The sequence below is a fragment of the Aspergillus welwitschiae genome (genome assembly GCF_003344945.1).
Source record: "Aspergillus welwitschiae strain CBS 139.54b unplaced genomic scaffold BDQ94scaffold_17, whole genome shotgun sequence".
Taxonomy (NCBI): domain Eukaryota; kingdom Fungi; phylum Ascomycota; class Eurotiomycetes; order Eurotiales; family Aspergillaceae; genus Aspergillus; species Aspergillus welwitschiae.
Window position 1 is genome coordinate 315,579 of NW_020798711.1, and position 20,908 is coordinate 336,486.

The window sequence follows — 20,908 nt, forward strand, 5'->3', positions numbered from 1 at the left end:
GTAGTTCATTTATGGTCTGCATCACCCTGAGCGCGAACGGTGCCAGGGGTTATGTAAATGCTCTAACGAGGTATGACTTAATCATCAATCAGACATGTGATATTCCTGTCTCAGTTACATGCAACGTGTGAGCTGAACGCAAGGACAGGAAAACGGTGTATAGTTTCAATCAACATGCGAATCCCATATCTTCATCTGCTGTGTCCATATCCGCCCCTGCTTTTCCATCCGCAATCTTGCATACTGCTCAAAGTCATGATTGGCAAGCGACAGGCCGATGGGTCCCTCGGTGACTTGGAGGGGTTGCGAGCGAGAGCAGTCGAAGAACCAACCACGGTGACTGCGATACAATGCTTCGTAGGCCTGTCTCGCTAAAGCACCATTCCGCTCTTTATTCAGCCTGGCGATGCGGAGTTCCATATCTTTCGGACCATACTTCTGCCATTGGATCATGAAATCACTCAGACTTCGAGTGATGTACAGCTGGCATCCGAGATGAACAATGCCACGGCTCCCGCAGGCAATGTGAAGGAGACATCCGTTAGCGGTCAGGTCCACTGGGATTTCATCGATTACTGTCTCTTCTGAAAACTTTCTTGTTTCGCTCAGTGATCGGTAGACTCCACTCTGTGTAAAGAGATGAATAGCTGTATCAACCGGGGTGGAACCAGGAACACCATATAGCGGATATGGATCTCGAATAGCAGGCCCAATGCTCGCTGGTCGAACCACCAGGATGGGAAAGGAACCTTCCTGGGCAAAAAGTAACCTCTCCGCGAGATACTTGGCCTGACTGTAGGAGGTCGGGAATCGGTCGGAATACGGCGACGAGTGAGTTGCCATGATAGAAGCCACCTGTTCTTCGGGGTCGGGCTCGTCCGCCGATGCCTTCATGAATTGTTCCCTAGCAGTTCCATCCGAAAGCAACATGCAGACCGAGATGGATGATATGTACACGAAAGTCTGCAGGTGGGCTAATTGGGATGCGAGACGGATCATGTTCGTCATGGCCGAACAATGCTGTTCGACCGCCTCGTGGAGCTCCTGGAACATGGATATGGAAGCCGCGCCGTGGATGACGACGGTGACATCCTGTTGCAGTCTGTCCCGATCGGCTTTCTTCAGTCCCAAATGGGGCTCGTTGGTATTACCAATGAGGCAGTGGACTTTACCGGAGTCGAAGATTTCTTCCACCTGTTCCGGCATGGATGCCTCCCATTTACCCATGGCCTGTTCGAAAGAGCGTCGACACAGTACGTATATCTTCTTTGTGGGCAGCTGCACTGCCAATTTGTATAAGATACATCCTCCGAGATTGCCAGTGGCTCCGGTTAGAAAGACGACTTGGTTGTGATACCAGTCGACATGGTCAAGATGAAGGGGGTCATAAACCATGGTGATCTTGGCCTGTACGGATATCACAAAGCAGGGCTACTTGTCAACGCCTTCGGTATGATATATATAGATATGTATATATCCCGTCACCATTCCCAGGGTATTGGATATGAGTACATGTGCTCTGCTTCAAGGCATACCAGGGGACTGCACCGGGTAAAGAACCGTTGATGTCGCACAGGCACGCTCCTTGCTTTGTAAATGCCTCCAGAAACATACCATACTGTACATCTCACCACCAGCTAAGACTGTACTCAGTCCCTCACAGCTTGCTCAATCAATGTATTAAATTAAGTAGAGGGTTCATGTACACGTCTTCCCTAAAGAGCAATTTCTCCCGCTTCAACTCCCGCCGTGAAGCAACAACAATAACATGCAATATATGCCCTCAATCATGCCTGAAGGCGAATCTTCAGTGTCTATGCCTCATCTCTATTTTGCTTCATTATGCACTGACATCGAGATGAACAATCTGATTGCTATTCTCCCCGGGCATGCGAGGACACGGTGAAGCTACACACATAACATGAAGAGACACATCACATTTCATATCCGATGATCTATACCCTGCGGGTACCGTATTAACTCGGTGGTTGGGTGCACTCGGTTCCCTCAGCATGTTGACAAGCTGTTTAAGACCCTTAAGTAGTTTTCGATGGCTGGAATTGATGTATAACCTGTACTGGCAGCCGGACCGCGGAAGACCAGGATTTTCATCTTTCGACGGCCCTGTAGACTTCTCTTCTTTCATTGCTCAAGTAATGCGGACTAGGCTTCCGCAAGGTAATTCGGCTACTGGTGAGGGCGCTAAAGAAGGAGAATGCCGTAGTTAGTTGGGAATGCTCCAATACATATTTGTTTGTACCTCCTCCCTGTCTCGGTACCCAAGACTTGACAACCAAGACGTAGATATATAGCTGACCTCTCGCGCCCATTCATCTCTCACTTGCTTTATTAAAGCTCTATTGGTCTCACTTATTCCCTCCCTTCCAAAGAAAGCAAGGGCCGAATTTGTTTTCAAATCCATTCATTTCCATATCAGAAGCACCGGCAATAACCATAATGCGCCTCCTACATTTGACCCCCATTCTGTGCATGCTCGGATCTACCCAGGCCCTATCATTGGGCCAACGCTGCCTCGAAGCACTTGATACCATGAGCACCGTACCCAGCCGATACATCGCAACTATCGAACAAGAGACTTGCAGTTGGGGCTGCAAACCTCGGCCGGCAGAATGGGATGCCGTATTTGAAGGGGTCATCAAAAAGGTTGTTCAGGATGGGGCGCAATATACCGGAATTGATGACCCGAAGGGGCAGGCTGCCTTCGAAAACTACCTGAATGACGTCTTCCAGAATGTCAACAAAAAATGCGGGGATCGCCTAGGCGATGATCACCTTTGCAACGATTCTCCACAAACGGCGGCACTGAAGCAATGCGTCGACGATAACGCCAAATGGGCTGCGACGACAGCGGTCCTGCCGCTGGTGGGCTATTTGTCGGAAGACCGGTGCGAGAAGGTATCGGATTACTTCAAAAGTGAGCAGCTTTGGAACAAGGATTTGCCGACCAGGGCTCAGGTTTATGTCCAGAGCTGTTAGGAGCCGTAGGCTTTGGAAAAGAAGGGGAATAGCATTAGGGGGGGGGGTTAGGGTTGAAGAATGAAGATGTCACCTAGATATTGTTAAGCAAAAAATAGATCCATGCTCCGCGGATGACGGAGAGAAACAGTCTAGATAGCCAAATCCCATCAGCATTAATTAAGTTCTCACCGATCAGCCCCTGCTTGCCGCAGCCCATTCCTGAAGGGGCGGTCAAGAGTCAGTCCCCTTCCTATAATTCCGTGTAGGGAGAAAGAAGGTATTCATACCTCCTGAGGGCCAAATTCTTTGCTTTTGCCCTCTCGTGTAGAGATATATCGATGTCCCACATCAGCATCATGGCAAAGCCAACCAGCGACGTAGAGCTATCCCCAGCAGACCTGGGACTGCCTCGCTTTGTAGAAGCGCATCTGGCAATTGTGGTGCGCGCAAAGCCCGAGCCACTTGATTGCCAGAGAGCTGCGCAAGAGCTATTGGCCACGTATCCTATGCTGGCGATGCGAATGGACTTTTGGGTATGTCACTGCTTCCCTGACTCTATTATATTCAGCCTTGCCAAAGGTCCGGATCTGATGGACCTTGGACTCCAACAGCGCACCAAGCTCCTCCATAGCGATTATCCCGCAGAGATTTATCACAGCCGAACCCTGAAGAAGGACCTCGATGAGGTGCTACCATGTCGAACAGCGAAGGTGGGACTTCCCGCGGTACAACTCCTCGACACGTGCAGCCTAATCGATTGCCTGAATTTCAACCGAGACATTTGGGACGAGATCTGCGGTGAACCAGTGCTTAGGATTCGGGTAGTATTCTTCAATGATGCGTGGGCTGTCCGCTTCATAATGTCGCATACGCTGGGGGATATACGAGGTTGGTCCCTCTTTCTGCTCCTCATTTTCGATTTACCACGCTGTGTCAGTGCCTGTGGGTCCAAACTCCTTATCTGATTTGATGTACAATACAGCTATGCATTGGATTGCCAACTCTTTCTTCGCCTTCCTGTCCGGACGTGAAGTCCAGACTGTCTCGCCGATTCGCTCCATCTTGGCCTTCAAATCCGATATTATGGATAGCTGGAATGCCCTGACCGCATCAGGCACGACGCACTCAGTAGCCGAAGACCATCAACATGAGATAGTGGCAGGCTGGCTGCCGACAATTATGTCCGGGGCGCGACAGATCCTCTGGTCCGCCTACGAAGCCAACTCGCCTCGACGTCAGGTGAACAAAAGCCTATTCATCCCGCAATGCATCATCGACCATTGGGTGCAGGAGGCGCGTCGAGAAGGTATACAAGTAACTGAGCATGATTTGCTTATGGGATTCATCTACGAGGTATGTATATGCTATAGGAAACGTCATCTTCCATTTATGTTGACGAGCGAAGGCCACATCTCAAGCCCTCTCCGCACCACCTCACTTCACTTTCCTTATGAATTTCCACCAGCAGCTCCAATCACCCGGTCCCCTGGGAAACACCTGGTTTCTAGTCCCTATTCCTGCTCGGCACAAATCCAAATCTTCTCCTTCAACCCCGTGTCCCAAGGACCACTCATCCAATTTCCTCCCCGTGCTCCTCCACCATGCCCAACTCATCCGTGACACCATCGTTAAATGCCGCCATCCGGCCTGTTTCCCTGAAATCCACGAGCAACACCGCCGGCTTGGAACGACCCCCTGGCGGCCCCGCTCTTTTGGCACGCGCAGCCCCCACGTGATGGTATCTTGCTGGACGAAACAGCAGTGGTATGAGCTCGACGGCGCGGGAGGGACCCCCCTATTCGTGGACCTCGGAGTGTGTTTCTACCGACTGTTTCAGCTCTTAGGAGTGCAGGGCCCAGATGACTTTGTCGGCACTATCAAATGCCCCGGTGGCAGGAATAACACCCTGATGGGGGAGCACGAAGGTTATTGGGTTCAGGGAAGGCTGCCGGAGGTTACCTGGGCGACTATGATTGACATGCTGACGGCGGTTTCTTTCGGGGATGGTGGTGGGCAAAAGCAAGGGCTGGGCCAAACATTTGCCAATATTTAGCCAGATGTTTAGCTGTCTTGAGGTTTACGTTTAGGGGTGAGGATCATTCGCCGAATCTCCCTAGAGTATCTTATGTATACATACCCCCGAATAAATTCTTCCACATTCGTCGCTAAAATGATACAAGAGCTTCTATTAATTTCCCTTAATTGTACTTCTCGTCATAGCGGCGTGAAGTTGCGCGACATAGACCTTACTTAGAAAGTAAAGGCAGGACGGCACTCTAAAGTCTGGCTAAGACCGGTAGAAATAGTACATAAATCATCCTCGGGATAGCTCCGGGTCTGTCAGCTCATTCAACAGTTCCGTCCAGTCTGCAGAATCCAGAGCCAGATCGTTGCCCGTCTCCAGCATCTCGGTCCAGATATCTTCCAGCTGCCTCTCATGAGGTGCATTGTCATTGGTGACAGCTGGGAGGTGTGGTGGCATAACGTTTGATTCAGCATTGAGAGCTGGGACATGAGCCGGTGCAGGGCCAGGATGAGAGCGCGCCCCATCCGCCCCTTGTGAAATAATAGTGGAATTTTCAGCCTGCTTTCCGGTTCTCCAATGCTTTTGCAACACACCCATCATTGCATTGATTCCTTCCCTGACCAGGGCAGACGACTCTTGTGCCTTGCTCAGCATGCGGCAGGCATCCAGCACTTCTTCTTTTCGCTTTTCGGCTAGTATATCATCCCAATTGAAGCACACGTCCAGTAATAGTATCACAGCGGCAGCGAATACATGATGCATTACGGACCAGACGACAGAGTTGGGCGGCGTATAGTTCGGTTCGTTTCCATCCATGATCCTTTTAATCTCGAGCACTTTCCGGGCAGACTGCAGGCAGATCACGTGGGAATAGGAATATGCTGGTTCACGGGCTCCTCTGATGAAGAAATCTCGATGCAGACGGCATAAGCGGGAGAAGAAGCCTTGTTGTAGGAGACAGCCTTGCCAGGCAATGGTCGGGCGCTCTTCGTAGAGCGAAGCAAACCGTCGTCTGGATGATGGATCAAGGCGGAAGAAGTCAGGGATCTCCGCCACCGCTTGATGGAACTTTCTGTCTAGTTCGAGGATTTTTTCGTATTTTGGCTCCAGGCCATGGAGATGCTCGTAGGACGTTGCATCAACTACCTCCCGGCTCACAGCAGCTAGGGTCAGGCGTTGAAGGAAAAAGGACATGTCTGTTGGAGTGGAGTTTGGCATTGAAACCATGTTGTGGCACATTGCATTATCATCGATATTCAATGGCTGGTTCACGTTCATGTGGTGCGGCTGGATGAGGTACGTCCACTCTTGCGGGCCAGTAAGAAAGCCCAGTAGCCTGCAATTGTTAATCAGCCATTACCATCCATCACTCGAATAGCTCTTACCAGTCGAAAGACGTCAAATCCCACCAAAGTCGTCTTTTGACCTCAAGATCTATTGCATCGTAATCACATCCCTCTCTCTCATTTCGAAAGCGCGGGGAGTCGATGCAGTGCAGCATAAGACTCTTAGCTTGGCTGACTATCGCACCATGTACGAAGAGACCGCTCACAGATGGTGGTATGTTCCAGTTAGAGACATTATGCATGACCACCATGGTTGCCTGCAAGCCCACAAGAGTTGGAGACAGGGAGTAGTGGCTTTGAATCAATGCAGCGCCAGTGAGAAAGGCAAACTCTTGGCTGCGCGCTTCTGCATCAGTAGATGCCACCACGGATCGTTGCAGACATAGAGAGCTGGCTAGAATGCCGAAAAGCAGCGCCAAGTGGTTGAGATCTACGGGCGCATTGCTTTCAATACAACGATAGATCCCATTTATTTGGTCCTCGACACGCTTTGGGACAATTATATGGTAGAGATAGTCGACGTAACGATGATAGTATCGAAAGAGATCCAGAGCCTCCGATTTCGCGGGTACAAAGGTAGTCAGATTGATCGACGCCGGATTCTCATCGATGGCGGATCGATTCATGTATGGCATTGACAGTAGGGGTCTTGCAGAGCCTGTCTCTTCGTTTAAGTTTAAGTTTAAGTTGCGTCCTCTTACTGGATCATCTAATCCATCTCGCAGCCATTTCGGGGTTGCTGTTGGTACCCGGTCAGCCATATGAATGTTCTCCAGCCAGTCCGCTGTGAGCAGCGACTCCCGATTGCACGCCCGCAATGGAGCTGCAGTGGGCTCAACAGGCACATTATCGGCTCTTGGAGGCACAGTTGGGTTACTGGGAGGGGATGTCCGCTCCACACCAGCTGCTAATAGTGGTTTTTGAACCCTTGCGGTACCTGCAGCTTCTGGCTTTCCATAACGGCATGTCAACCGACGCGCAGAGCAACTGCTGCATGGCTGCTGGCGATCGCATTTAATCTTCTTGAGCCGACAAGAGTCGCAAGACACGGGGTCCTGCCGCGGAGCGCGTCGGGGTGTATGGGGCAGCTGGAATGCAGCTTTGCGCTTCATGATAAGATGTCTGTCGTCTTGGTAGTAGGTTAACACCCAGACGATTGTTTGTACGGGTCACGTGAGTATCGGCCACTATTTCAGCATGCAGCCACTTCACTTCTGTGTTACCAAGATGTAGAGAGCAAATTTCTCCGTTGCCGGATAGCAATGTCGACAGTTCTTCCTTGCGGAGGTGTGGGATTGTTGTTCTTGATGGCTAACCGTCTCCGCCCGGAAGCTCCGCGGACAGTCCGAGCCAATGCCATCGAGCATTAAGCTTCATACTATCTACAACACCATGAAACCCTGTCCTCGGAGGGTCCGGGGGTTTATAATGTCAATACATAGCCCTCAAATACATTATATATATGCGCTCAGGGTTCTGTTTTCAATAAACATGTTTCCATCAACCCATAGATCACATCGAGCTGCACTGTACGCTCATTATCTTCAGCTTCACCTTGCCAAACCTGACTAGCAACCATGGCTCACCCTGAAGATGCTCCTACTGACTCGCCTCCCTCCGAATACACGTAAGTCACCCACCCCCCAACCATACACATATCACTAACAACTTCCAGGCCGCGAGCAGTGAAGACCCTCCTGGGCTCATTCTGCGGCATGTTCTGCACTGTTGGCTTCGTGAACTCCTTCGGTCTCTTCCTAGAGTACTACAAAAAGGACCAACTATCAGACCAACCCGAATCGACCATCGCATGGATAGCAGCAATCGACATCTTCTTCATTTTCGGTGTATCTGTCGTATCCGGGCCTCTCCTGGACACAATCGGCCCACGAGTCAGTACCCTATACTATCAACATAACACTATACAACCCCCAGCTAACTGAAAAGTCTAGCTCCTCCTCTGCATCGGCTCCCTCGGCTCCGTCTTCTCCATCATGATGACCTCCCTCTGCAAAGAACTCTACCAATTCATCCTCGCGCAAGGCATCCTCCTCGGCATCTCCCTATCCCTTCTCACCTGTCCCATGATCGCCCTCGTCGGCCAACACATCAAGATCAAGCGCGGCGCAGCAGTCGGAATCGTCATCGGAGGATCTTCCCTCGGTGGCGTCCTCTGGCCGATCATCGTCAACGAACTACTTCAGAAACCGAACATCGGGTTCGGATGGACTATGCGCATCGTCGGATTTATTATGTTGCCGCTGCTTACGGTGACTTGTTTCTGTTGTCAGCCTGCTGCACCACCACCACCACCATCGTCCCAACATCAGCCGCCAGAACCACAATCAGAGAAATCCTCACCCGAACCCCAATCCCCAGATCCCACTAAAGATACAGAAACCCCCCTCCTCCAAAACCGCACCCTCCACTTAACCTGCCTCTCCTTCTTCATTATCTACTTCGGCATGTTCTCGCCCTTCTTCTACGTCTCTAGCTACGGGGTAGCGCAGGGCTTTTCCTCCTCGTTATCATTCTACACCATATCCATGCTGAACGGCGCGTCTCTTTTCGGGAGGGTCATCCCGGGGATACTGGCGGACAAGTACGGACGGTTCAATGTCTGTCTCGTGTTTACGATTCTCGCAGGGATAGTTGCCCTCTGTTGGACGAAGGCGACGAGTGTAGCGGGATTAGTGGTATTCTCGATAGCGTATGGGTTTTCTTCTGGTGTGAGTATAATTTTCCCTTCCTTGTTTTCGCTCTTGACAAAGGTGGGAAGAAGATGGCTAATAGGGTGGGTATGGGATAGGCTATTCTCTCCCTCCAGCAAGCGTGCGCGTTGCAGTTGGCGACGCCGAAGACGGTGGGGTTGGCAGTGGGGGTTGTTATGGGGGCTACGGCTTTGAGGTATGCACATTATGTTTATTTTAAATTGTGCTTCTTGGGGAGTAAGGGTGGTTTGCTAATCGTATCTTATCGGGGAGTACAGTGCTATGGCTGGGATACCTATTTCCGGGGCGCTGGTGCAGAAGTATGGGTTTCTTGCGCTGTCGATATACGCGGGGGTGAGTCTGCTCGTGGGTGGGTTGTTGTTGTGTGTGGCGAGGGGGGCGCAGAGTATGGAGTTGAGGGCTGTTGTTTAGGTTCTTATGCGGGGGAGGGGTGTTTGGTGAGGATGAGGATGTCGGTGGTGTGGTAGTTGTTTCGAAGTAGACTAGGGGGTGATGGGGTTTATGCGTGTGATAACTTATAGATTTACTTCCTGTTTAGATCTGTCGATATTGTATTAGTGCTAGATAATTAGTCCTATTCTAATAAACCAGGCATCTCCACTCATCTCTCACCAAGAACGACCTGTGCAAGACTAACATCCCTTAGGAAGAAGTGTACTCCCCCTCCGCATCCAATTTAAACTACTATGAGCCGCTCCTTGCCCCAATCCTCTCTTCGCAAACCCCCTCCAGATCTCACATCGATTCTTCCCGCCAGTCAACACTATGTCTGCGTCGAGGATCGCATCCCTGGCTTGCACGGAGTTCGGATTACATGGTTGCCTTCGGTCCATTAGTCAGGATACCACGGACACTCCAAAGGTGAAAGAAGCTATTCTGTGCATCACTTACAGTGCCATCCCATCCACCACCAACTTCATCATCAAATACTTCCCATCTTTAGGCACCCCGTTTCTAAACACCGGCCTCGACCCATCATTCTTCCCGTACTTGTCGATGAGGTTCCACAAGACCTCGTATAGCATGGTTGCCCAGACAGTTCCGATGGCGTGCACGCCGTTCATGGTATTCACGCTCGTGTAGTTCAGAGGGTTTTCGGCAAACGAAGTAGAGTAGGGATAGTCGCGGACACCACGTTTGTCATTATCTGTCCATGCACCCATAGTGTAGGACGTTGTGCGTGTATCGTTGGGCTTGATTCGGATGGCCGTCGCCATAAAGTCGCCCCAGCCTTCGCCCATACCACCCGATTCGAGGGTGCTGAGGCATCCGGCGTTGTGGGAGCCGCCGGTGAGACGATTGGATACTGGTTTGTTAGATTGGGTTTTTAAATCTTCTGGGAAGAGGCTTACCACCGTGAGTGTATTCGTGAATTACAATTCCCGCGTCAAAACTTCCATCACGCGACGGAGTGGACTCGATCCAGATGTACATGCGCATACGGCCGGGGATACCATCGGGTGGAGTTGCAAAGTTTGCGTTGCTGAACCCGGAGCCGTCCTGTGCGTTGAGGATCACGTAGTCTTTGTCCCGGCCGCCGTGGGCGCTGTTGTTCCATTGGAAGTTGCCGGCGGATTCGGTGAATCCAAGTGTATAGAGGAGGTCGTGGTAGGCGTTTGCTGTGTAGAAGAGTTGGACGATGGAGGCGTTGATGTATGATCGGGGTGGGGACATGTTTGGGGAGTATGGCCATTGGAAATTCAAGTTGGGGTCGGATGGGCGTAGATTGTAGAGATAGGAGCCACCGCCGGTCGGATTCCAGTGTGCGATGGCATTGTTGCCTCTGGTTGTGGTGTAGTTGTCCCGTCCATCGCTTATCCAAGTGTATGCGGATGCGGATAAGTCCCAGGGATCGGTGACGATGGTGCGATGTCCTTCTGCTGGATCGTTTATGCCCCAGGGACTGTTGTCTTAGCTTCGTTATTCAATGGGGAGAGCCACTCACTATACTTGATATGTCGCGTCTGCCACATAGTCAACCACGCCGTGGACAGTGGTGGTCTCTGCATCAATGTATGTCAGTAGCCAGTGCTCATACATGTCTGTTTCTATCCTCCAGGTGAGCGCCAGAGTCCCTTGTGGCTTGACAAGGTAGACTAGCTTAGCTTTGGGGTCAGATACCGCTCCCACTGCCTCTCTGAATATGTACTCGTTCCGCCCTTCAGCAGCTTCTGTAGAAACATTGTCAATAGTCAGTGGAAGCTGTAAAGCGTCCCTTGCTCCTCTAAGTGCAGCCTTCGGACTTAAAACGTTGGGATTGTCCAAATAGCTGCTCGGCAACGCGCCTGTGAAGAACGAATGTCCGAAAGACAAAACCAGTCCGTCTTTTCCAATCTGTAACCGTAAGCTTCCTTCCGGACAAAGTAGTTGGGGAGCAGACATTAACATTGAAATCCGCATTGTCAATGTCAATACCATGGAGCGTTTGGCGGAAGTATACATGTGCAACTCCATTGTCGCCGACAAAGTGGTCATCGATGAGACGAAAGCTCGCTCCAGGAACAATGTTCTGAACCAGTCGAGCTGCTGTATCGGTATAATGTTCTTCAGTGGACACTGCGACTGATATATTCATGTTTACATGGACAGAATTGAAGTAAGCGGAGTTAGAGGTCAAACGCAGGGAGTCCAAGCCCACGGATGCTGGAGTTGTATCATGTAATGAAGCCGCAGGATATGCCAGGATAGCCAGAGGCAATGCCCCTATGCTGCAGACTAGGCGCAGACCATGCATGTTTGCTACTGCGTGAATGGGATGAAAGATGATTTTGGGCCATTGGCAATCCGCGGAACATTTACTACTCTATATACTTAAGTTTGTTCTGGGTGAAAGAGGGACTACTAGTCGATACAGCCATACCTACCCCTATCCCTCCTGGTTCACCCTTGGGATCTTCCCTATCAAAGCTACTGTCCGACGTTGCATGGCTGTCCAACATTGTCGAAGTACAACCTCTCCAACTTGCCGGCTCTCATTGGTCTAATAATGGCTGACCTCCCGGGTTGTCTCACAAGCTGGCCTGCCGAGTGCTAGGGATCCCATAGAGAAGGCATTTTTTCCATCGATAGTAAACCAAATCCGGACTGTCATACTTTGAAAATGCTGGTAGCACGCGTTCTGAGGACGGAAGATCGTCCGGTCGTAAGACAAGGCAGGCTTCCCATAATTCGCCGGCACTAGTTGGTCACCTTATACTAATGGAATCACCAAGTGCCATGCAGATTGCTCCATAGATAAATTGTTTGGACCGAAATGTGCGTTGCAAAGCAGGGATTTTACAAGGAGAGGTCTCAGCGCCTGCTGAAATTGAAGGGTATTCATTGTTCAAATATATGCTTGCAGGATGCGAATTATATCTTAGCGGACTGCTCCAGTTTCCGCGCCCGATCCTTTGCAATATCGCACATTGCCTTTGGAAGAGCGAACTGTCAGCACTGCTCCATGTTTGGGTAGACAGCCATCTCACCTGTATAATCTCCTCCACCTCACGATCGGCATCGCCCCGGTCGATCCTCTCACGCATCTCCTCCATAATGACATCCCGGTTGCGACCGTTTACAAAAGTACTATGCCAGGGAGATATGTCAGACCAACACAAGTCATTGGGTATACTGAGAGAACATACACAAACCGCAAGCCAGGGAACTTTTGCTCATACTCAGCATTCATACGCTTCAGCTTCTCCGCTTGTTCCTCTGCTCCGGTATTCAAATTTGCTTGTTCCTTTTTGCTCAGTTCGCTCAAGTGCTCTGTCGGGGCTCCCTTGGGCTGTCCCAGGCGGGGGTGCGATCCCAGGATGCCCACTAGAATATCGCGGTCCTTGGACGAGTTGGCAGCCGACAGAGCAGACATGCGACCGCCAACAGCATCAATCAGATTGGCGTAGGAGGAGAATGTCTGGTTTGCGAGAACGGGGGCCATGAGAGTATGCAGCTCAGGGGACGACTCGAACAGGGTATCCAGGACGCGGAATTGCTGCTCCTGCGGGAGTGATGTAATTGACGATGGTGAGGGGAGATCGGAGGACATGATGAGCGGGGAGTCGTGGGAGGATAATTGACAAAAATTACGAGCTGAAGGTGATATTCCGAGCAGGAGTATCTTGATCGATTTTCTTTGGAAAAAAAAAAAAACAACACAGTGATAGTTACACTGGGAGGTTGATGGATATATGCTGCTTCAATGAGTCCCCGCATCGGCAGCCTCCGAGTGATGGAGAGCCAGCGGGACGGAGACCTCCAGATGCGGACAGTTCATCCACCCCCATCATATTGTGGGAGAGATCTATCTCAATAGCAACGAGGGGTTGGCTTTATTCGCAACCATTTGACCTGAGACTAAAGGTGCACGGACAAGAGCTTCAATGAGCTTGAACTTCTCATCAGCATCCGTTAACTAGAATTGCATTGCAGGCTGACGACACGGTCGGACATCCTTAGAATCTCCGCGGTGTTCTAGACCCCGACCTTCCGAACTCCCTAGCGAGGGATGGAGAATCTGGGGGGAGGAAGAGGGGAGGAAACGATGACAAGAATCGGATTGACCATCGATAGTCGCAATGTAAGGTAGGATAAAGTTTGGGTGGGCAACCAGATAAGACTCCATCAGGGAGAATTTCTCAGCGATAGATATTGGGGCCTGGATAATTAGCAGTTGACGATCGCATGCAATCCTGACCGATTTTGAGCCTAGCGGGTGTACGGTGTAATCATCACCATACCGTCGTGTACGACCGCTGTATTTAGAATGGCAATATTACACCACGAGTAAGTAAGTAGTACTCCGTAGTTATAGCAAGGATCAGTCGCACGGCCCTGGCAGCGACCAAAAAAATAAAGCACCTGCAGACAAAGGCAGCCCGCATCCCTGCTCCTCCTCCTCCCGTTCACGCCGGCTGTCTGGTGCCGAGGTGAGTGAAACTAGTCTACAATGAGTCTACAATGTAATGTATACGCGACCGTGGGGGGAGGAAAGAGAACTAAGTCGGTACCTGAGAGTCAGTCCTGAGAGTCAGTCAATGGAAATTGGTTCATCCAATAGTCCCACGGTCGGACTTCCCTCTGCGGCGTCATTATTGGATCCTCACCTGGTGCCTTCAGGGACAACTTCTCCAAGTAGTAGTAGCCGGTAGTCCACTTGTCAATGGCCTGATTTATGAGAGGGAGACCAGAGACACACATTAATATCGAGAATAATCTACTTGACTTTCCCTGAGTATTCAGTTCAAGATTTCTTTTTTTTTCTTTTGCCTTCTTTTCCATTCGCCCAAGCGAATGGAATTGTCAACTTGAATTTCTTCGACTGTAACTGAAAAGTGGAGGCAGCCGGGCATCCACTTTCCCACCCACTTCCCTCCCTCGACTAACCAACCATCACTCACCATCTCCAAAGCAGCCCCTGAACGGTCAGGCCCAGCTGAACTCCTGAGAGGTTCGTGGGCAAGTCAGTCACCACTCGGTCCCTCGGCCGTCTCTGCGGATGGATCAGCAGTCTTGTTCACCAGAAGGAATTAGTTATACATTGTATCTGATTCTCAATCCAATCCATCCCGCTTAGTGTGTCCCGCCCGTCTTTGATCTCGGTCCACCGCTGGTGTGTGAGAGAGTGTGTGTCTTGCTCTCGCTCTCGCTCTCTGCCATCACACTCACACATCGAGGCGGCGCGCTGCTTTGCTTGCTTCCTTACATCCTGACTTTCCGCTAGACCCTCCCTTTCCCCTCTTTTTCTCCTCTCGCCCCTCCTCTTCTTCTTTTCCCCCTCCCCCCCATCGTTCATCATCATCACTTTAATCGTGATCTGTCGCGCGGTCCTGGGCATCTGCCTCCAATGCAGTTCCCGTCATGTCGCTCAATGGGCTAGATAATCCCACCGTCATCGATGCCTACCAGACCGCGCTCACCGAGGCCGGTGGATGGTAAGTACTAGTCCGTGTGTCTCGGCTATACCCTGCACCTTCGGGTCCTCCGTTGCAAGGGTGGCCATTGCAACCCAATCGCATCGGCAATTCACTAATGCGCATGGCTTGGTGTCTTCTAGGTTTCTCCTGCGGTATGTATCAAGGGATGAGGTGGCTCTCCTTGATCGCGGCACCGGCGGGGTGCCCGACGTGCGCAACGCGATCGACGGCTACGAGGAGAAGTCTCCGCTCTATGGCTTCCTACAATATCGGCGACGGAAAGTCGTCCTCAGCTATCTGCCAGAGGGCATGTCCCGCCTCGTTCAAGGTTGGTGGAGCCCTCCTCTCTCTCCGTCATGGTTACGACAAGCTAGAGATCCCACTGACCTCGTCATCCTCCTGCAGCCCGAACGACGGTCCAATTCCAATCGGTCCTAGACAAATTCTCCCCGCATGATACGGTATTCTCGGTGACGCAGCCATCGGAACTTACAGAGAGCGCATTGTCCTCCGCATGCTTACTGCATACTGCTTCCGGTTCGATCACTTCCTCTTCCAGCTCCCTCCGCCGTCGCCGATTGAAAGAGATCGCGGAAGATGCCGAAGAGACTACCGTAGGCAAGGACGAGAACCAGGCGCAGTCCGCGGCCGATGGAATGCCGCGCCAGAGATCGTTCAGTCAGCTGTCTGAAGCCACCGTGGTTCCCCCATCAGTGGTGTCGAGTGTCCAGCAATCACCAGTCGGCAACGAACCAACCCCGAAAACTTCCGAAAACGCCTCCATTCGAGAGCGGTCTTCATCGGTGGCCACATCGGAGCGGGCTCCTTCCTATAAGAACTTTCGAGAAGACTCATCTTATGCTCCGTCGGAGCCCCGCCAATCTTCGCAGTCCGCCCGACCTTCCGTCCGTGACCTGGAGCGTGCCGGATACAAAGCCAAGGTAAAGCTGGGTCCTCGGCCTTCCGTAGATGGCAGCGGACGCCCTCGGACTGCGGGCAACCTCTCTCGAAGCGCTGAACGGCGGCCAGTGGCATCTTTGCCTGCCGGTGTCCGGTCATCATCCTTGCGCAAGTCCAATCCCAGTCCTTCGCGACCTCGATCTTCCGGAGGCAACGGGACCCCCGTCGCCAGTAGAGTGCCGGCCGTGCCTCCGTTACTGGTGCCTCCCTTTTCCATGCCCATCTCGCGGCCCAAGATATCGCCCGGTGCCAAGTCACTGAGCGCGCTGTCTTCGTCCACCACTTCCAATGAAAAGGAGCGGCTGATGAAAGCGCTCCAGATGCGAAAGACGCAGATGGAGAAAAAAGCAAAGGAGGGGAAGAACAGTTCCACGACGGAGAAGGGTGAGGTGTCCGGGCTTGATATGACCGAAAACAAGGAGAACATCGGTCATATACCAAGTAAAATGAAGCACGATGGGGGCGATGACCGAATGGCCCACTTGGCAGGGCCGAACAAGGAGCCCCTTTCCGAAACTCAGCCAACCCTGCAGCCCATGCTCCGTCATCAGGGGGCTGAAGAAGAGGACGGCCGTACTACTCCTAATTCCCCTGAACCCTCGGGCAGCCACCACTCCCTTAGCCAACCGGCACGCCTGAGCAACAGCAGTAATGAGTTTCAGGCGACGACACCCACTCGTTCGGGATCTGAAACGCAGGCGGGCGACAGGGACTTGGGCGCATCCAATTCCGGCGGCGTCTCGGGTGGCCCCAGCTCCCCGACTAGGCTGCCTAGCGCCATCGCCGCTCCACTCGAGAACAATTCTGGAAAGGCTCCGGACGAAGAGATTGTTGGCCCCTCGCCACCAAAACCAGTCCCCCATCCTGTTGTTCCTGGCGAACAAGAGGCCCTCCATCATCACCACCACCACCAACCCAGCACGCCAGACGTGACTGAGTCCGATCTGTTCGAGTCGCCTGCTCGGCCCGATTTCCCCCACCATCCTTCAGCAGCCACCTTCACCCCCAATTCCTTGTCGATCGCCGCTCCCCCTCCGACGGAGCCGCAGCATGACTTGACCCCTGAATCCTCGAATGTGGAGCGACAGCGCAGCACGTCTCGAAAGGAGAAACGCAAACCATACCTCGAACCTATTCAAGTCCCAACTCCCGACTACTCGGATGACGAGAACCTTCTCTCAGACGACTCCTTCATGGAAGAATTGACCAGTGCCACGGTTGAGGAGGCTAAGCCCATCTCTGTGGGCGTCTCTCCCCTCTCCCCGGGCTACTCAAACAGCAGCAACGGCAACGTCTCACCTGATGCGTGGAGGAATTCTCGTGCCGTTTCAAACCCCAGCGCCATTGGACACCAGTCCCCCAACATGTCGACCATAGCCGTGGGCCGTTCCGTCTCGACGACGGGTGCGGATTCTGGTTCACAGAACGGGCCGGTCCTGGTGGCGAGGAAGATCAACGTCTCGTCGGGCATCTCCAGCCGCATCAAGGCATTGGAGAAGTTCTCCAACAGTCGCGACGCCCCATCAATGAACGGCCAAACCCTCGCCGCTCCGTCTGCGGCCTCCTTCGAGACCCTCCGCAAAGGCTACTCGGGACCTTCCATGCCCCGACCTCTCTCATACGCCCCTGAATCCTTCTCGCGGTCATCGAGCGTGAGACGACCTAGCTCACAGGCGGGCCCTGGCCTCGCTGGTCCTGGCCTTTCGCGCTCCCCAAGCTCGGTCTCTGTGACTGCTCGCATTGTCCGCGATCCCACCGCTGCTGAAACCAACCCGAATGCCGACCCGTCCGAGCCGGCCGTCCTCAACCTACAACCCAGCCAAATTACCGTCGAACAGGAAACTACAGAGCTCCCTGTTCTGACTTTGCAAACAGAACCTACAATCACTCAGTCGGAAGATGATACCTTGCCTCCGTCCTCTGCTGGATCCGACCAGCAATCCTCCGTGTCCGTACAGCGTCCGGAGAGCCGAATTTCCACCCCCACCTCTATCAAAGAAGAAGAAGAGGTGGCATCACCCGCCAAGTCATCTGGCGATGCGCCCTCCTCCCCCGATGAGAAGAAAGAATCCCGTGCGACGCGACTTCTGCGCCGCATGTCCTCTATCACTTCCCGTAAGAGCGTTGTTGGTGTGTTAAACCCTATCAAGGGAGATGACCATGTGGTCCCCATTAAGCTTGAGGAACCCGAGAGGCCCGTCTCGAGGGCAACGGAGGTGGCTCCGGCGATCGATATTGGCGAGGTCAATGTACAGTTTCCCGACACTCTCCTGTGGAAGCGTCGGTTTGTCCGAATCGATGACCAGGGTTATCTGATTCTGACACCTGGCAATCTGGACTCCACTAACCGCAACTTGGTCAAGCGGTATCATCTGTCCGAGTTCCGTACTCCGTGCCTGCCGGACGAAGACCGCCAGGAGCTGCCCAACAGCATTCTGCTGGATTTCCTGGACGGCAACACTCTTCAGTGCGCCTGCGAGTCGAGACAGGGGCAGACCTTTGTGCTTCAGAGTAAGTCGCTTGCACCGCTATGTTCAGTGGATGGTAACTAACTGGGTACAGCGCTTCGCGACGCTCACAGCACCTACCAGACCGTCTCTCACTAGCCTTGATCTACTGCATAGAGCTTGTGCCTTTCCTTCTCCTTGACCATGCATATATTGCGCATTCCTTCCTCCATTTCCTTCCTCATCCGGTGTTTTCAGCGGTATACCCCTCAAAACGGTTTCCTTCTACCCACTGTTTTGTATCCATCACATTCTACTCTTCTATCCCCTTTTTGTTGGACTTGTTAGTGAGAGGCATGATGTTCTGTCGGCTTGCTCTGTGTAAAATGTTGGATCTTGGATTGTTCGTGTCGACATTAGCAGCATTTGGCGGTTGGTTCTTTAATAGCGTGGCGTGGATTGTCCAGACAACGAGGTTGTTCTACTGTCAGCAGGGCAGTCCCGTTAATGTCTGGGATTGTAGTCTTAAGACATGCTCGCTGACCGAGCAAGTTGGAACACTGGTTCCGATCAGGACTTGACAAGCATCTACTCATCCTTCATCCAAGAATAACATGCGAACGTTTTATTACATCTCCCAACGCCGGCCCAGTAGCTATTACTGACTAGTTTTGTTTCGGGGAACGCGGAGACGACGGCCGAGCCAGTCGCTTCTCCTCCCAGTCCTCGAGGAATCGCTGGACCTTGGGGCCCCAGACCTCCTCGCCGGCCTCGAGGTCCTTGTACTCGAGCACCTTGTCCGGGTGAAGCTCGAACTGAGCCTGACGAGACCGGATCAGCGAGGACATCAGCCCGCAGCTTCCGACCGCCTTGCCCAGATCGTGCGCCAAGGAGCGCACATAGAAGCCAGAAGACACCGTCATGGTGATCTTCACCGCAGCCGGCTGAGGCTGGGACTGGGGCTTGGATTCCGAGGATTCCTCGGCTTCAGCCTTGGGAGCATCCGACGCTTCCTGCTCGGCCGGCGCAACAGGCGCAGCCTCGCCATCAGCAACCTTCTGCTTCTTAGCCGAGGGAGCAGATTCAGCATCACCACCCTCTACCTTCTCCTCCTTAGCATCCTCCGCAGGCGGGGACTTTCTCTTCGCAGAGGCCTCTCCTTCACCATCCACCTCCCTCTCCACAATCGGCAACTCATCCTCCTTCGCCAACAACTTCTCCGCAACAGCCTTCTCCTCCCCCTCTGCCTCAACCTCAGGCCACTTAAACTCATGCGTTCCAGGCTCGTACCACTCGACAATCCTCAAATCCGTCACCTCGACCGGCCTCTTCTGGATCTCAATCGGCGGCTCCTTGCCCTCGCGGGCATACTCATAAAGCTTCTTGCCATTCACCTTCAGCGCCGAGAAAATTGGCGGCCTCTGCATAATCTTCCCACGGAACTGCTCCAGTGCCTTCTCCACCATCTCCCTTGTCACATGCTCGTAGGGCGCCTTGCGCACCACCTTCCCCAGCCGATCATAGGTATCTGTCTCGGCGCCGAACAGCACAACGGTCTCATATTGCTTCGTGCATCCTAGGAACTCGTTCAGGTGCTTCGTGCCCTTGCCGACTCCCGCGACGAGAATGCCAGTCGCGAGGGGGTCGAGGGTGCCTCCGTGGCCGATCTTCACGTCGAGACGCTGGGTGCGGCGGCGCTTGCGCTGGTAGGTGCTTTCGCGGGCGCGACGGGCGCGCTCGTCGGCGAGCCAGGGGGCGAAGAGCGTGGAGGGGTTGAAGTGCGTTTGGAGGGTGCGGACGACGTCGGCGGAGGAGACGCCTTGGGGTTTGTGGACGGCTGTTTATCATTCCATGGTATTAGCTCGGAGGTAAATTAAAGCAGGAATGCTGGGAGTGAGGTATACCGAATACGCCTTCGTAGATCTTTTCACCGGACATGGTGCGACGGAAGGGTCTGAGGGCTTGACGGAAGCTCATCGGCGAGCGATGAGTGTGAGTGGCGGGGGATTTGATTGAGGGAGAGCGGCAATTGATCGACTAGCACAGCTCAGTGATGCGATCGTAAAGATACAATTGTAGATATAGTTGAACACAACCGAAAGAATAGAAGTGCAATGAATAACCGAAAGTAGTAGTGAAGTCGTCCAAAATATATTTTCAGCTCCGCAAAGTTACCCGCATGCAAGTTTCCCATTACGGAGTGAGTCTAGTCCAGTCTAGGCATGAAAGATTCCCGTCTGTATTTTACACCCCCCAAAAGCAGTAATTACCCGGTATCCTTGTCCACCTCCGCACCCAATCTCGACATAGTCAGCCGTGTATCGTCTGGTAATTGCCGGACTGCCCTCCGGCTGGCAAGCAGCGCAGCAGCAGCAGCAGTAGCAGCAAGCATCATCGCCGTGACTGCAGTCAGCTTCACCCCTCCCCTCTATCTATCCCTCACTTACTTACTCTTCACTCACTCACTCGTTCATTCATTTCCTTCCTCTATTACCCACTACTTTATCCATTGCCTTTTCTT

General features: G+C 52.6%; 9 protein-coding genes across 9 annotated transcripts; 4 read left to right on the top strand and 5 right to left on the bottom strand.

Moving 5' to 3' along the window:
• Positions 1-165: 165 nt before the first annotated feature.
• On the bottom strand, positions 166-1,395 carry BDQ94DRAFT_170668 (male sterility protein-domain-containing protein; the record flags this gene model as incomplete). The annotated part of the gene is made up of 1 exon (XM_026771553.1): positions 166-1,395. One exon carries the CDS (start codon positions 1,393-1,395, stop codon positions 166-168), a length of 1,230 nt encoding a protein of 409 aa, XP_026625996.1.
• A 1,062-nt stretch (positions 1,396-2,457) lies between these two features.
• Positions 2,458-2,997, top strand: BDQ94DRAFT_170669 (uncharacterized protein; the record flags this gene model as incomplete). Its single annotated transcript, XM_026771554.1, has 1 exon — positions 2,458-2,997. The coding sequence occupies one exon, from the start codon at positions 2,458-2,460 to the stop codon at positions 2,995-2,997; it is 540 nt and encodes a 179-aa protein (XP_026625997.1).
• Positions 2,998-3,335: 338 nt separating this feature from the next.
• Positions 3,336-5,032, top strand: BDQ94DRAFT_159700 (uncharacterized protein; the record flags this gene model as incomplete). The annotated part of the gene is made up of 4 exons (XM_026769110.1): positions 3,336-3,512; positions 3,591-3,867; positions 3,917-4,332; positions 4,385-5,032. The coding sequence occupies 4 exons, from the start codon at positions 3,336-3,338 to the stop codon at positions 5,030-5,032; spliced, it is 1,518 nt and encodes a 505-aa protein (XP_026625998.1).
• Positions 5,033-5,293: 261 nt separating this feature from the next.
• BDQ94DRAFT_178975 (Zn(II)2Cys6 transcription factor) lies at positions 5,294-7,463 on the bottom strand (the record flags this gene model as incomplete). Its single annotated transcript, XM_026773264.1, has 2 exons — positions 5,294-6,341; positions 6,391-7,463. 2 exons carry the CDS (start codon positions 7,461-7,463, stop codon positions 5,294-5,296), a joined length of 2,121 nt encoding a protein of 706 aa, XP_026625999.1.
• Positions 7,464-7,928: 465 nt separating this feature from the next.
• On the top strand, positions 7,929-9,494 carry BDQ94DRAFT_170672 (putative MFS monocarboxylate transporter; the record flags this gene model as incomplete). Its single annotated transcript, XM_026771556.1, has 5 exons — positions 7,929-7,978; positions 8,027-8,243; positions 8,304-9,080; positions 9,161-9,258; positions 9,341-9,494. 5 exons carry the CDS (start codon positions 7,929-7,931, stop codon positions 9,492-9,494), a joined length of 1,296 nt encoding a protein of 431 aa, XP_026626000.1.
• Positions 9,495-9,970: 476 nt separating this feature from the next.
• BDQ94DRAFT_170673 (extracellular metalloproteinase) lies at positions 9,971-11,817 on the bottom strand (the record flags this gene model as incomplete). The annotated part of the gene is made up of 4 exons (XM_026771557.1): positions 9,971-10,389; positions 10,436-10,986; positions 11,029-11,417; positions 11,464-11,817. 4 exons carry the CDS (start codon positions 11,815-11,817, stop codon positions 9,971-9,973), a joined length of 1,713 nt encoding a protein of 570 aa, XP_026626001.1.
• Positions 11,818-12,383: 566 nt separating this feature from the next.
• BDQ94DRAFT_144225 (2-oxo-4-hydroxy-4-carboxy-5-ureidoimidazoline decarboxylase) lies at positions 12,384-13,235 on the bottom strand. The gene is made up of 3 exons (XM_026766418.1): positions 12,710-13,235; positions 12,551-12,650; positions 12,384-12,494 (listed from the first exon to the last, which is right to left on the bottom strand). Exons 1-3 carry the CDS (start codon positions 13,111-13,113, stop codon positions 12,435-12,437), a joined length of 564 nt encoding a protein of 187 aa, XP_026626002.1. The 5' UTR covers positions 13,114-13,235; the 3' UTR covers positions 12,384-12,434.
• A 1,689-nt stretch (positions 13,236-14,924) lies between these two features.
• Positions 14,925-19,010, top strand: BDQ94DRAFT_178982 (putative GPI-anchored cell surface glycoprotein; the record flags this gene model as incomplete). The annotated part of the gene is made up of 4 exons (XM_026773265.1): positions 14,925-14,998; positions 15,121-15,308; positions 15,386-18,451; positions 18,503-19,010. 4 exons carry the CDS (start codon positions 14,925-14,927, stop codon positions 18,544-18,546), a joined length of 3,372 nt encoding a protein of 1,123 aa, XP_026626003.1. The 3' UTR covers positions 18,547-19,010.
• On the bottom strand, positions 19,011-20,562 carry BDQ94DRAFT_36045 (pseudouridine synthase PUS4). Its single transcript, XM_026775573.1, has 2 exons — positions 20,292-20,562; positions 19,011-20,224 (listed from the first exon to the last, which is right to left on the bottom strand). Exons 1-2 carry the CDS (start codon positions 20,362-20,364, stop codon positions 19,053-19,055), a joined length of 1,245 nt encoding a protein of 414 aa, XP_026626004.1. The 5' UTR covers positions 20,365-20,562; the 3' UTR covers positions 19,011-19,052.
• Between the last annotated feature and the right edge of the window lie 346 nt (positions 20,563-20,908).